The following is a 16,806-nucleotide window of genomic DNA, read 5'->3' as shown; positions in this document are numbered from 1 at the left end:
ACAAAATGTTCTTATCTGTCAAATCTGTGGGTGATAGGTATTTATTATCATGTGTATGCCTGAAATGTTTTGTCATTAAAATAAAATTCCATTAACCCCAAACATGGAAACGATTGTAACTAAAAATCCAGAGGGTTTCATTAACCAGTCTGAGGTCTGTATCATAGTTGGGAAACAAGATGACTACAGTTCACACTTCACTTTAGACAATTTCTTAGACTGAACCATCTGCTCCTGTGGGAAGCTAGACACAGCTGTGTTGTTTACAAATGGGAAACAACAGAGCCCTGCAGGAGCTGTGATGCCAAGTGAAGAACTAGGACCTGTGTCACAAGCAGGTAGCATGAACACAATATATTGTTCTAAACTGTGCAGGAAATGGTCTCTGGTGAGAAAGCTGGTCAATTGACTGTTAAAAGCCCCTGCCCAACGTGAAGTGTAAAAACAACACAGTTTTTGATACTATTAAAGGGCACGGTTTAGTTAAGTGAGTTCCTGTGGCAGATTCAGCAATTAGAATCAACTACTCAGCAGTGGCAATTTCACTTTTGAGCTGTGCTTATGATGTAACAGATTAGTCATATCATGTTTTTTAAAGTTTGTTAGAATTAAAATATGAGAATGTCACCTGCACTGCCACATGTCTACAGAATTTGTATGTTAACTAACATTTACATAAAGCTATCTTCTGTTCCACATAGTACTATACCATGTAGAGAGATTACTTTTACAGATTAATTTTTGTCTATTTTAGGTAAATCTGGGGGACAGTTTTCTACCTTATTTTCTATTCCTATCTACATTATTATTTAAAAGTAATGACCTCTAATTTATTGTAAAATGTTTTTGATTAAGAGAAGATAGATTTCACTTTTTTTCCCCTCCAATTCCCTTTCCTGACATGTTAAAGTTGGGGAGCAAAGCTGCTCCAATAAAGCACCTTAACTGGCTCAGCTTCTCTAGATGTGGAAGGAGATGTGGACCTTGACTGGATGTTTACATACTTGACACTCAGGTTCCATACCTAAGTGTTCTCAACGGGATCAGCCTAGGAAAATAAGTCAGGAAAAACAAAAACCCAAGAAATCACCTTTAAATAATGTGCTGCTCTTAGCAAATTTCTGTAAAGCATGATCATGACAACATTCTCAAGAGTGGAGGATAATAAACTTCAGTTTGAATATTCATGTTAGGGATGTGATATGTCCCTTACACAAAAGCATAATCACTAGCTTTAATGTAAACAAGGGTTAAGGTAACAACAGTTAATCAAAGGCTTACTCTGAGCACTGGTTTCTACGCATGTTCAATGTTTGTATTCCTTGTAGAACTTTTTATTTCACAAATCATTCATGTATATATTTATTTATATATGCTGCAGATCGGGCATAATTTTGCCCTTAATAAAAATGAAATTTGGGGGCTAGGGTTGTGGCTCAGTGGTAGAGTGCTTGCCTAGCACTATGAGGCATTCTCAGCACCATGTAAAATAAATAAACAAACAAATAAAGATATCCTGGCCATCTACAACTAAAAATATTTTTTAAAAAATAAAATTTGGTCTTTTACTAGGCACTAGTGAAAGTAAAAGAAGCTAATAAGAGCTTATGCTTGTCACTTAAGTCAATTTCTTTTAATTTCACAGCAGAAATCATAGAACTCAGTTATACCCCTTTAAGTCAAGTATTTTCAGAAACTGAAAATACTTTGGGTGAGAATTTAAAGGATGTTATGAAGCATGATAATTGAGCATCTATTCCATTTAGCAATTTTCAAAATTACTAGGATAGAGTTTTTAAAATAAAAGGCAATAACAGCTATTTGGAAAACAGGTTAGGAAACGTTTTAAATATATTGTACAAAAAGAACAATGCTATGATCAGAAGTTACAAATCAATAAAAAACAGCATCAGAAGCTAAGTATTTTAAGTACATAAAATTATTTTCCTTTATTATCATTATGTTCATCACTTTTGAGGGAAAATATGATAGGTAATGTACCTCTTACAAATGACAATGATGGACAATTTAGAGGCAGTCATGAGACTATGTCTTGACAAAGCAGAAATGTTTGATGATTAAAAGAATAATGATCCTTCATTTTGAAACTAAGTGAAAAAAACTTTAAAATTCTATGTTAAATTATCAATGACTGAGAATAGACATACTTGGAAGAAAAAGGGTTGCCTAGAAATTAACTTTATAGCTTTGGTTTCAGCTCAACAGAATTCTGGCACATGGCTTTGTTTTCTAAAAGAACAAATCATTTTCTCAATTTGGGGGTATTTTCCCATGTGCAATTAAAGTAGAATACTCTTCTGGATTTATGATGTGTTGTTTATGTAAAACAGTGAATTTTCGTTCAAGATGGGGAATTTCTATAATCTGATAGAAAATATACTAGTAGGCTGGCAAACACTAGTGTCTCTCTATAGGTACCCACCTCCACCCTCCCAGGGTGGTGGGTATGGGCAGGCATGTGGTGGCAAAGCTCTGGTGGCTGATCAAAGCAGCCACTACCAGGCCTTAGACCTTTAGTTTTTAGATTTAGAAGTGGGGAGAAAAGAAAGGCCTCCATAAGGGCATGTAGGGGACTTGGAATGCCAATGTTAGGAAAATATTTCATTACTTTAAATTCTGGAGCTATTGAACTAAAGTTTACCAGCTAAATATCAGCTTTGTATGTGTAACACGGATGATTTCTTACAACTAATATGCCAAGCCTGAATCTGGTCTCCCAATTCCATATTTAGCATTCTTTTTATTCTATCAGAGGTTATCTCCATGGCAGAGGTGCTCAACGTAACTAAATGATTATGAAAGCCAAGTCACTTTATCTCCCCTCATGATAGTGAACTCTGACAAGGAAAGGGACCATAAAAGAAGAAAATGGTACTGAAGACAAAGTGTGCCTACTTCATAGTTTTATTCAGGAGTAGTCACTGGAGATGATAATATAAGTTATTAATATAAAACATGACACTGGGCTGGGAATAGGGCAGAAATGTCTTTCACTTTCTAAAAACTTCCTCCTTTTAGTTTACATAATATTATACAAATTGTAAGGTGAATAAGTGTCCATGGGGAGAGGGGAAGTTCAATTACAATGGAATAAGCAAAAAAGTATTGATGCATTTTAACACTTGCAAGAACTTAAATGTAACTCAAATAATCATCTCATAACATTTCAAAGAAGTGTCCAAGTAGAAGATTTTTATTTGTAGAAAAGGGGACCATTTTAAGAAAATTTTAGTGTTCATGAATCCTGGGCAAAAGGCAATGCTATGATAGGACTGAATAGCTAACATAATGGCTCTGTACCTCTGGGTTCAATACTTTAAAAACTCTAAACATGAAAAAGGCAAGAGCTTGCTGCTTCCACTAGGAATAGTTAAAATTTTACAGCAGCCCTGCTCTCTGAGTCATGTAAACACATGCCCATAGAAGTGGAGCATACTGTTTTATATTGTCCTGCTCTGAAACTAAAGCCATTTTGTCAGTATGTAGTCTACTAGGGCGTTTACATCACAAAATCAGCAAACTTCTAAAGCAGGGTTACTTTCTCCCACAGTTGTTAAAACATTTATCAGCAGTTTTATGACTCTATGAAAATGTGACATTATGTCAGGGGGATGGATACCCAGGAAAGGAAAAAAAAAAAAAAAAAAACCACTATCAATTAAGTCTCTTAAATTACTAACTCTTAAAGAACCTCTGAGTCTTTTAACACACATCTCTTGATTCAGCTGAAGAATTAATCTCATTTGTTAAAAGTCTTTTTATTCATCTTAATTAAAAAATGAAATAAAACAATACAAAGGAGAATAAATTTTAAAATGATTTTCTTAGTTGACTGAGATGAAATCTGATTATATCTGGAAACAGAAAATATTTAAATTAAAAATATAACCAGTATGAATTGTAATAAAATAGAACTGTGGAAATTATGATATTTGCTTTTTAAAGCTGTGTGCTCTTAAGGTAAAAATTAATTTCAGATAAAACAAAATCAAGTTATTTTTCTTTAAAAAATTTTTAAAATAAGAAAATACATTGGAATAATATTTTGAGATAGCATTAACTGAATATATCAAGAAGTTGAACTATGCCATTGATAATATTGACTTTTGAAAATGAATATATAGCTGAATTTTAAAAATAACCACTTTACTTTCAAAGGTGTGTTTCTCATAAATGGAAGGAACAAAGTTTACTAAAGCTGAGTAAACTCATGGCAAAAAAAAAAAAAATTTGACCATCAAATTTTTAAAAATATTCCAGATTTTCTAAAATACTCTAGTAGAAGTGGGTAGCTAATGACATTAAGAACTGTAATATTTAATTTTGTTTCTGAATTACTGCCAGTATAAATAGTATCTCATATGTGATCTAATAATACCAATAAGAAAAAATACAGTATCAAATATTTTCTTCATCAAACAGGACTGTGGTTTTCAAAATGTTATTAATTTTATAAAATTAAATGCTTACCATGCATTGTAATCAATGGCTTATTCTAATAAATTTGTACAACTAAAACACAGATAAATGTTAATTTAGTAACTGGATTTATAGTTGTAAAAATAAATGATAAAAAAGGGACAAGAGCAAAAAGCAATAAATAGCTAATATTTATTGAACAGTATATTTTGATTTTGTCCAAAGAAGGACCCAAGGAAACAAATTTTAACTGAATGGCATAAGCAATTCACTCAATATTTCTAAGCTGCAATCCACTGAGAAAAAATAAATAAGGAACACTGCTCTGGAAAAAAAATGGATTTTTCCTATTTTTTTGGTTAACTTACTTTTTCTTAAGTAAACATATTTTAATGAGTTACTTTGATGAACAGGCATTACAGACATTTACTATACTCCAGTATCATTTTTACTTAACACTATCAGGAAAAAAAAAAAGGCAGAAAAGCTGAATATTAATGATATTATCCTCAAATGCACAGCATTGTCATATTAAAAGTCCATAATGTTCCCAAAATTCATTAGGACTTTCCTCACAATGTACTTTTAGAGTAGTACAGTAAAATAGAAAGTTTTTTTTTTCTTTCAGGATTAGGCAAATGTCTGATTTTTAGATCACTTACATCTCAAGAATTTCTTGAATTATGTACTATTTTTTTCTAGAAATAATAAAAATAACTAAAACTACTCATCTTGAGTATGTATTAATGGGCCTTTTATATCCCCTAATAATTACAGATATGTTTAAGTAGCAATAATTCTAATAAGGAACCTTAAAGTCAAAGATACCAAGGTTTTACATGAACTACAAATGATCAACTTAGTAAACAACAGCTTGCATTTAACATGCTCTTTGTATTAGTAAATATAAAATTCTAAGTTAACAAAAATATTCAATTTTAAATCATTTTCTTAATCCTTTAGCTAGAAACATTTTGGGGGAAAAAAGGAGCAAGTAGTCTAATACTTTATATTCAGAACATTTATAAATCTCAAACCTTCAGTGAAATAACTATTTCTGTTAATTGAGCTTATGACAATAAAACCCCAGTATAAAAGAAATACTGCATCATTCGGAAAACAGTAACTATTTTAAGACACTAAAGCAAATCCTAACAACAAATTACTGAAGATTATGCAATCTTACTAGTTATAAACAATGTAACTTGTTTCTCTTTAAGGAAAATTTTCCTGAAGTTATTTTCAGTATGATTTGAGTACCTACTCGGGAGAATTACAAAACATAAAAAAGTTTTGTTTGTTATTTCATTTCAGAGGGTTCCTTTAGGGTTTGGAGCAGATTGTTATCTGAATGAGACATTCAGATAATAATAGTGTTTTTCACTATTAATGGAAACACTATGAAACTCTCATAACCATCTGTATTCAGAGTTAACTATTCATAACAATTTTTTTATTATACTATGCTTAATTAAATAACACCATTTATAAAATATTTAAATGATAAATAGGTTTAAACACATTAAAATTAGAATATGGCAAATATTATTTATAATACATCATCATTTCTATCACATTTCACAGTGAATTCAAAGTCTATATAAGCGTTGCACACTTACTTATCTAAACATATATCTATAACATGAAATCCACTGTTAGGAATAGCTATTTGTATCCTACTGGAATAAAAGCCTTATGTCCAGGGACTACTGTGATTCTTCGCAATGCCACAGCTATGGTTTTGGTGTAACATGTTCCCAAAAGCTCATATGTGAGACAATGCAAGAAAGTTTAGAGATGAAATGATTGATTTATAAGAGCTTTAACCTAATCAGTGCATTAATCTCCTAATAGGGTCTAACTTGGTGGTAATTTTAGGCAGGTAGGGTGTAGCTGAAGGAAGTGGGTCATTGTAGCTGTGCTTTTCGGGTACATAATTTGTCCCTGGTAATGAGAGTTCTCTTTCTTTGCTTCCTGATGGGTGTATCCCGAAGCATTTTCCTCCATCACACTCTTCACCTAGATATCCTGCCACACCTTAGGCCCTAAAGAATGGAGTCAGTCATCTAGGTGTTGGGACTAATGACACGTTAACTAACTCAGGCTGACTCCTTACTCCCTGGTGGGTGAGCAAGATCAAGGCCTCATCGGACTACCAAACGTGATCAGCTAGTGCTTGCCATATAGTCCTATGGGACTCTCACCTGCATGAACCACCCCTCCATCCCCCATGCCTTACTGACCTTTAAGCTGATTGGTTCCCGCCTAGCTTCAACCCTACATAAAAGCTGTGTGACTTCCTCAATAAACGAGTTGCTGCTGTGACTGGTCTCACCGACAAGTCTGATTGTCCTCCGCCTGGAGGGCTGGGTGCGGCGGTCACTGGGCCCTACCTATCCCGGTCTGACCTTGTTGGGGAGTGTCCCCTTCCCTTGTTGCTGGTCGAGAAGAACAAGGGGGCTTAAGACCCGGACATCTAGGGACTGAGACCTCTGAAACTGTGAGCATCAAATAAACTTTTCCTCTTTTAAAATAGTTCTTGTCAGGTCTTTTGGTCACCGTAGAAAAAAGCTGTCTAAAATAACCATTGAGAAGTTTCTATTTAACTACTGAATAATTCATAATTCTTCAATAATCTCCTTTAGAGACACTACAATTTTCAATGGTTGAATTTTTATTGGTCATATAGTTAAGCCAGGAAAATTTACTGAGAAAGCAGATAATTAAGCTTATTTTCAGTTTTAAAAAATTGTATTTTATTTAAAGTCTGTGAATTTTGGTTGGTTGTGGCTTATTTGTATTCTATGTAATAAAGACAAAAATAATAAAAGACAATGAGACCTTCTAATAGGTATTTCCCTCAAAAATTTTTCCACATTTCATGATTTAGAGAAATGTTCTGGATGGTCAAGGGTTCAAAAGTCTGCATGGCAAAGTGAGATGTTAAGCCATATTAATCAGAAAAACAATCTTATTATAACTTTATTTAAAAAAAGCAGTTATAAATTTACTCAATTCACAGGTGATGATTTGAACCTAATAAAACTGGGCACACAACATTTCAGTCTCTCCTTCTAGGGATTATATGAAGTAAATTAATATATGCTCAGATTAATTTGATAAATCCAAACATCTAATTGTTTTAGCTTTCTACAAATCTCCAAAGTAATAAAGAAATTTATTGAACCAGCAATCTTTTCATAGACCAATAATTAATGTCAATGGAACTCACAGTTCTACTGAACACAGACTGATTTTTAAACTGATTATTAAACAGTACACTGAAAATACATGTAATACTAGTGCTATTCATGTTTAACAATCAACCTTCCATCACATCAGAATGAACACAGGGAGCAATGAGCCGCTCTACTACCTCCTATCTCCTCCATAAATCAGAGAATTAACTGATCTAGAGCTTTCCAAATCCAAGTACTCTACTAAAGTGTTGATCATGAACCTGGCAGGTGAAAGTTTAAATGTTGATCTACTAATGTTGACTTTCCTTTTTAATTTTACTATTTTACACAAAACAAGAAAACCTGAACAAACATATCAGCTAGCCTATTGCTTCCTGGCTGGGAAGTATGTATGTGAGACTGGTGCTGGGATGAAGGCTGGTTTAGAAAACTCTTGAGTCCTTTTTACATATAGATTCCCCAGTCTGGGCATATCAGAATATTGTAGGACAGGGGTAGTAGAAGAACCATTTCATATTTAGAAACATGAAGCTAGCTAGCATTAGCACAGGAAGATTTATATATATATATATATAAATCACACACACACATATATATATACATAGTATGCTTCAGTTATGTATATATATATATGTATATATATATAGTATGCTTTATACATACAAAGTATGCTGCAGATATTTTTAAGATCTTGGAATTACCTTAGAATATAAAGAATTTATTTTAATTAGTAACATTCCCTCATATCTGTATGTACATTTAAGGAAATTCCTTTGAACTACATTAAAAAAAAACTTCAAGATTTCTTTAAAACTTATTTACATAAAATGATAGCCAATAAGATCTATAATTTGTCCCAAATCCTTTGTATAACATTTGTTTTATTTCTATGTAATCAAAATCTAAATCTCTACATCACTGCTTATATCAGATTCTTATTTAGAAACTCATTTACTTTGTGTTTGATTAACTTATAAAGTATTCCTTAGGATCACTTTTTTTTCCCCTAATCAAAACAAAAATGAGGTATTATTTTAGTGTTTTGGTTATAGAAATTTATATGAACATTCTTAAAAGCTTTGCGGCCAAAGCCAAAACAGGAGAAACAAACAAACAAAAAACCCCCCAAAATACAGGAAAGCAGAAGAGCAATAGCAGGAGCAGAAGCAGCAGCAAAAGCATGCAATCAATGTAATAATACGTCACACAAATGTTCACAGCTTCTGCAACCACAGGCAAAAGGCTAAGAGAGGTAGAAGGCATCAGGATGGGTACACAAAGTGCAATAGTCTCTTACACGTCTGCCTTTGCTAGCTGGAGTACAGGATGGAGAGCGCTTCAACAGAGAAAGGAGAACACCACGTTACAAATATTTACACAGAGAAGACTCCCAATGCCTACTATCTTAACACACCAATATGTAAACACATATACAGAACCACTTTTTTGGACAGATTCCAAGTTTGTGTTTTCAGGAAAAACTAGAGGGTTAGACAGTAAAGAAACAGTTGCCTAGACCAGGTATTAGATTGAGGATAAAGTTTTCACTGGCCCATGCACAATGAACCACAAAATAACACTCCTTCAAGTGATGGACAGTTTATTTTCCAGAAAGACTAGTAGTAGTAAACTGAAACAGATGACAGTACAAAAGGATCTAAATAATTCTGATTTTTTTTCTGGCAAGCATTTAATAAAATATTTGATTAACTAGCCTTGCCTTACACATTTACCTACCAAGTTCTTCCTCTTTTTTAAAGACGATTCTGTAAATGATAATAGCTAATTGGGAATATGTTAATATTGATAATGGATTAAAACAAAAACTGTCACTTTAACAATCCTGTCCATCCTGACTAGACTTCAAGCTAAGTCAGAGTGGCCTTCACCTTTTTGATATTAAAGAGTTAAGTAATCAGCAAGAACTAACAATTATCTCAAAATATTTTTCAAGTTTTTGAAACTTTGTGATGAACACATGGTTGAGCTTCACCAATATGAATCATATCTAATTAGGCATCTTCCTATTTTCAATGCAACTTTAACAATTATTTAGGCTTATGAGAATTTTTATTATTTGTATAGAAGCAAAATGTTAAAACTCTAAATAGTGATTGGAGATTACAAATTTCTTAAATTATTCATTACTAATACAAAATATACTATAATTCTTAAATCAGGTGATGATACAGGATAATTTTAGAAAATTTACCATAATGACATGCTATACTGTGAACAAAATGGATTTTAAAAACAAAGAGTAATACATAGATCCCATTCACTTTTTAATTTATATATTTCAGTGTTATATTATTAGTTACATGTGATTTCATGATTAACTGTTGGTTTCACAGTCAAAATTATATCCATTTAATTTAGTTAAGGGAAGTAAATATATCAAAATAGATTCTACTGCCATGTATTAAAAAATAATTAATTAATAAAACAATTCAATGTTTATAGGAAAACTTGGGGAATTTCTAAACCAGATCATCTGAGAATAACAACTTGATAGGAGTCATTCAAATGTATTATATATGATTCAATCATTTTCTACAGCATCTAAGAATGAGCTTAGATGTTAATAACAATGAAGCTGATGATGTAGAATTCTCAGAATTAGAGAGCATGGGTTGAGGGTTCTTAAATATTCCATAAGCTTTTCAAGTGACTATGGGCAAAACAAGAGAAAAGAAAAAAGGAAGTGAAATTCACTGTGCTGGTTGATTTGAAGCTAGAACCTTATATAATCTAAATATATTACTCAGGCATTTGTATAAATATTTCAGGAGTCTTCCTTAAGTAACTTTCAGTCTACTTAAGCATGAAATGATGCTAACATGGGTAAAACTACAGTACTATGCAGATTTTATAAACAATTGAAAAATAAGTAAGTTACACTAATTCACACACTGGTACAAAAGACATCATGCCAGCAACAATGTGACAGATGATATCTTAGAGAGAAACCTAACATTTGCATGGGAATCTATAGGAGAGATGTGTAAGATTTCTATAAGGACTTAAAGGAAGAAATTTATAGATAGGGTCTTCAGGAGTTACAGATTTCTGAGAAAAGTTAAAAGTTCAAGGACAAGAAACATCATTCAATATTACCAATTGTAACAGAAACTCTGAAGGTGAGTAAAAATAGTAGCTACTTTTTCTTATAAGAGACTGGAATGGATACTATATCTCAAAGAGTTAATAGCAAACAAGGATTAGACAACCTGTACAAAATAAGTTTTTGTTTCTTTTGTCATGTGCAGAGTATATATATATTTTTAAAAATTTTTAGTTATAGGTGGACATAATACCTCTATTTTACTTATTTATATTTTAATTTTTTATGTTAATATGGTAGTGCTGAGGATAGAACCCAGTGTCTCACAAGTTCTAAGGCAAGCACTCTACCATTGAGCCACAACCCAAGCCCATGAGCAGAGTATAAACAGTACTTTCTAAAATGTTTTCCCTATATAAACTCTCTTAATTCTCATATAAAACTTAATAAGGTAGGCATTATGATCTCCATTTTAAAGATGAAGAAAATAAATTAATTAGTCTTAAAACTGCTAAGTGGTAAAGCCAGAATTCAAAATTTCTCAGTGAGATTCATTTTCCCCCAAGTGGTAGAATATCATGGTATGCACTTCCTAACCTCCCAAGTCACTTCTCAACACAAGACAATGTGGTTTCTGCTTTGATCATTTCAGTATCAGGGCACTAGCACCCAATTTGTCTGATCTAACCAGCCATCTCTGCTACATGGGATGCCTGCTGAGAGTACTCCACTACCTTAGTTTTGGTAACAGGATACTTTCTCCAGTCACTGCTCCTCCTCCCCTTTTGTGAAGTCAGTTATCTCCAGCTTTTAAAGAACTTTTTAATTATTATTATTTTTTATTTTTTAAAACAGGTCTCCCTGTGTTGCACAGGCTGGTCTCAAATTCTTAGGCTCAAGTGATCTTCCCAAAGCCAAAGCTGGGTCTATAAGCACATTCCACAGCCCCAATCTAGGCTGCTACAACTTAACCTGTTCAAAGTGATGCTGCCACCTTTCCAAAACTCTCTTAAATCTTTAATAATTATTACAGATAGGACTGATTAAACCTAAACACTATGATTCAGAATAGTCATACTGATTCTGGTCCCTTTCTATGTCTTCAAACTCATTTCTCATCTATCCCTGCTTCATCCCTTTTGCTTTCAGCAAACGGAATTAAATCTCTTTGTCTTCCGAATCTGACCCTTCCACTGTACCATGCCTGCCTACAATCTTCATCTGTAAAGACCCAGCTCAGGCATTATTTCTTTTAGAATGCTTTTCTGTATCCTCCTTTTTCAACTGAAGATCTCCCTTTTGTCATATTTTCTTCCTATGCTGTGCTGTAATTACCTACTTGTCTTTTCCACCAGATGGTCAGATTCCTAAGGACAGGAAATATAATTATTCTGTTTGGCATATAGCCTGTAAATTTAAATTTTTTCATTAAATACTGAACGAGTTCTTCCGAACATCGTAAGGCTTAATCAAGGTATTTCTCATGACATTTATTGCTTTCCACATTGCATAGTTCATGTTATGGTTTAGATATTAGGTGTCCCTCAAAAGCTCATGTAGGAGACAATGCAAGAAAGTTCAGAAGTGAAATGATTGGGTAATGAGAGCCTTAACCAATCAGTGAATTAATCCTCTAAGAGGGATTAACTGAGCAGTAACTAAGGGCAGGTAGGGTGTATGACTGGGACAGGTGGGTCACTCGGGGTACATGCCTTTGGGGTATATGTTTTAACCCTGGTGAGTGGAGTCTCTCTGCTTCCTGGTGCCATGTTCCCATCTGCTTTCCTTCCACATCATGTTCTGCCTCACCTTGAGTTCCAAGGAATGGAGTAGACCATCTGTGGACTGAGACCACTGAAGTCATAAGATTCAAAGTAAACTTTTCTCCCTTAAAATTCTTGTTGGGTCTTTGGTCACAGGAACAAAAAAAAAAAAAAAAAAAAAAAAAAAAAAAGGCTGACTAAAACTATTTATCACTACATAATTTTTTTCTAACAATAAAAGAAGCATTTTGAAGTCTGGTTCTACATCTCATCAATCTTTGTATCTTCCTCTATGCAGGGTATACTACTACACATGTAAAAAGTGCTAAAATGTTTAACAGAGAAACCTTTACCTTTTGGCCATCCCTACTTCTAGAGTCTAAGAATATGCTAAAGCCATGAAAAAGAGTATGAGCATCTCAAAGTAAATATCATTATACTAAAAACAAAAATGTCTCTCAAAATTATCTTCAAGTAAGAAGGACAACATATTTTCTAAGCTGGCATTGTATAAAGATAATAATGATACTCAATCACAATAGCAATAATTTCTTACCAAACAGAGGAGGGTTAATTATACTTTTCCTTAAAATACAATTAGAAGAATATACCTAGTTCCCCACATACATATCCTCCCAGACCATGGTTTTCTATAAACACTAATGCTAAAATTTGATTCATAGCAAACACTGCAAAACCAGTACCCTGACTTAATTGTGCAATTGTATACCACCTTAAAAAGTGTTTTTTAATATCTAAGTCTGTGAACAGCCCACAAGAACTTTAAGGCTGAATATACTGGTAAGTGCATAAGCAAAAACCAAGACAAATAATCAATCTTAGGGGCACAAAATTTGGTTAACAGTTTTATAGGTTCAGTTAATGAATCCCCAAGATTTTATTTAATAAATACCAAAAAGTAAGAGGTGGACTATGTAGTCATGGTATTTGTTTCCTTTCCATTGTCTAAATATATTATAAGATATATAACAAAGAAGTAAAATATGCACAATTATATACAATGTACAGATTAAGCATCCCTAATCAGAAAATCTGAAATATGAAACTTTTTCAGTACTAGAGGATTTGAGATTTTCAGATTAGTGATGTTCAGTTGGAAAGTTCTATGTGAATAGTTCAAAACCCCAAAAACCTCCAAGTATTATGGACAAGGGATGCTCAACCTATATTGCCTAAATTTGGGAAGGATCAAATATGACAATCTTCTGAAATATGAGATCTTTTAAGTTGAATTATGCTGAATATATGGATCTAAGTTTTAAAAATAAGAAGTGAAGGAGGAAATTTTAGGAATGCCATAATTTTAGGAGGAGCCAGTCCTGATTTTAGTCATAGGATTAAAGAAATCTTTACAATAAATGTTTTTAAAAAGTGTTCTTCTGATTCTCAGTTATGATCAATCTGCCCCAGATATAGCTAGAACTGTGCTTCCAAGTCTCATATCCCCATGACTGGTTATGAGAAATGTAAAAGAAGCTGAGGGAGAGAACATTGGCAAAATCAAGAGATGAGTGAATGAAGGGCAGGAGATACCCTGATTGAAATTAACTATTTTGAGACATTTTAATAATTTTTTTTTTCTCCCTTGAGATAGGGTCTTGCTATGCTGCCTTGGCTGATCTCTAGCCAGCACTCCTCCTCTCTCAGTCTCCCAAAGAACTGGGATTACAGGTGCATGCCACAGCCCCCACTTGAGCAAGATTTTGTATGAGGTTAAAACCAAGCTTAGGGCACTGGGGATGAAAGATCAATGGTAAAGCACTTGCCTACCATGCATAAAACTATTGGTCCAGTCTCCAATACTGCAAAACAAAACATAAAACATAAAACATAAACCTTCCCAGTTCAGATGATTTCTTTCTCTTATATGCCAGAGTATGAGAAAGGAAAACAATATGAGGTAGACCAAAACAGATGGACTCTAGAAACAGTCTCTCTTCCATGCCTGACCTTTATATTCAAGAGCTTTAACTCCTTGATTACTCTTTCCTCAGTGTATCAGAGTAAGAAAATTTGCAAACAGCAAGTTGAACAGATTCTTACTTGCCAGTAAAGTGGGCAATTTCCATTTTTGTGAACTAGGACCAAATGAACAGAGTATAGAATTGTTATTTAATAGAACTCAAAACTAGCACATGAATGAATGACAATATGTGTATTATATATAAAGAGCAAATAAGTCACTTATATGGCCATAACTAGTATCACTTTTTATAAAGTGAAGCCAAGTGTTTTTCCGATTCACCTGAAAAAGAGGAAAATGAACTGAATAGAGTAGAAAGCTGCTATAAGCTTGGTGTGAGGTCCCTGGATCTGTTACTACTGGGAAGAAAGAAAGGGATGGGGGACAGAAATGAGAAAAGTCAAGCTACTGAGTTCCACTTGTCTTCACCCTGTTGTTACTTACCTCAAGGATGAGACTGGCCTAATATGGACAAAACAGAGGCAGCCCAGGAATGGATATGTGGGATTGAGGGCAAAGATGAGGGTGTAAGAGAACAATTTTCACATCAGAAAGGATTTTGGTATCTTTTTTACTGCTTTCTTAATATAGAACACCTTATCCAGGAGATTACTCATCAAAGTTGCCTCAATTTCTTTCAAAATTAACACAAACCCCTTTTTATTTGTCCTAATGAATGCAAGGTGCAATACTTTACTTGTTTTTCCTCAAAGGTTGAGAACCCTAAAAAATGTCGCTCTTGGGGCTGGGATTGTAGCTCAGCGGTAGAGCACTTGCCTCACAGGTGTGAGTCACTGGGTTCGATCCTCAGCACCACATAAAATGAATAAACAAAACAAAGGTATTGTGTCCATCTACAATTTTAAAAGATTTGTAAAAAAAACCACTCTAACAAACGGCAGAATGATCTATCCACTCTTACTAATGGGAAGATGTTGTGATAAATAATGGTTAAAATCACTGGACTAAGTATTTTCTAAGGCTCTTTTCTCCTTTAAAAGTGACTATTCCTAGGAAAGCCAAAATGCCTACATTCTTTCTCTGCCTGGTTACCTCTCTTATTTTCCCAGAGGTAATGAGGTGATTGGTATTACATACACTCCTTCCTGTCCATCAAGGTTACTCCTATACAGAAGCAGGTAACTATACATTGTGACTTAAAAGGAAGACAGCCTGCTCTGAACATTTTCCTGTATTGATGCAATTTCAGTATTCATTTGAATTTTTAATTAATAGGTAAAAAATGCTGAGGAAAAATTAAGTGTAAGAGTGATTATGTGCACTGTATTAAAGGAATAATAATAGTTCTAATAGGTATGCAGAAGAAGGTAAAAGAAAGAGGAAGAAAATAAAAGATAATTTTGAAGATGATGCACCAGTGGTAAAGTTCAGAAAAATCTGAGAGCAGAACGAGAACACTAGTGTTCTGGGGGAAGAAAGAAAGGTCAATGATATATGGATATCAAAGGAAACTTGATTTCTCCCATTTTCCTTGATATGAACTTTACTCCCTTCAATATATATAAGCTCCAGATGCAATTCAGAGTTTAGATCTTCAACATAATCTTTCCTATAGCACTAAGATAAAAAATAGAAAATAAAGAGCAGATGCAAAATATTTTAGGTTAATAAGCAACAAAACCTACTTACTATAGGGGAAAATCATATATTATAAGCACAACATACATGACAATATAACCAGATATGGAACAAAGAAAAATCAAGATTTCATTTGTTCCTTAAAAATCCAAATGGCTAACACAAAGGGTGCTGTACAACATGAGTTTTATACTAAACAGCTTGGATGGTGAACCTAGCATATGCCAAAGAATGAATACTACTGCTCAAAACCTCTCTCTATCATGACACTGAGGATGAAATAAATGGATAACTCTGGGAAAGGTGATCATAATTATGAAAAAGAAACAAGAGATTTGTGCCATAAAATATAAATTAAGAATAGGAATTTTTTTAAAATGGAAGCTTATTGTAGGCTTTGTCTCTGACAGATTAAAAAATACTTTTCCATGGCAATGGGATTCAACAATTCCAAAGGAAAGTATTCATATTGTTGGTGAATGAAAGGCTGAGAAGTGAAGAGTTAAGAAAGCATTTAAGTGAAATTAAGATAATGGATAAGGAAGTTAAGGGAATAGAGGAAGAGAAGGGAACCAGCCCATTTAGAATAGTAAATAATACCAATATTACTGAGGATATTATATAGATTTTTAAAACTCTTTAAACCAGTTTATAAGATTAATACCATTATTATTCCAATATGCCAAATGAGCAACCTTAAACAAGGAAATGATTGCTCACATTCTCCAAACTATATACCTAGAAAGTAGGAATAGG

At 33.4% G+C, this 16,806-nt stretch overlaps 1 protein-coding gene across 13 annotated transcripts in view; it reads right to left on the bottom strand.

Annotated features, from left to right (window-relative positions):
• Nucleotides 1–16,806, bottom strand: part of CDC42BPA (CDC42 binding protein kinase alpha) — a 311,754-nt gene that overhangs the window by 45,130 nt on the left and 249,818 nt on the right. For 4 of the 13 annotated variants that reach the window (XM_079106608.1, XM_079106610.1, XM_079106609.1 and 1 more), the window contains one exon: nt 8,938–8,976. The exons of the other annotated variants lie outside the window; for them this stretch is intronic. In XM_079106608.1, the coding sequence (XP_078962734.1) occupies nt 8,938–8,976 (39 nt within the window). The remainder of the gene's footprint in view (nt 1–8,937; nt 8,977–16,806) is intronic. 13 annotated transcript variants of the gene reach the window in all.

This window comes from Sciurus vulgaris, assembly GCF_902686455.1.
Source record: "Sciurus vulgaris genome assembly, chromosome: 12".
In the NCBI taxonomy this organism is placed as follows: domain Eukaryota; kingdom Metazoa; phylum Chordata; class Mammalia; order Rodentia; family Sciuridae; genus Sciurus; species Sciurus vulgaris.
The sequence above is the reverse complement of the archived record's forward strand: the minus strand, read 5'-3'. Positions and strand labels throughout refer to the sequence as shown.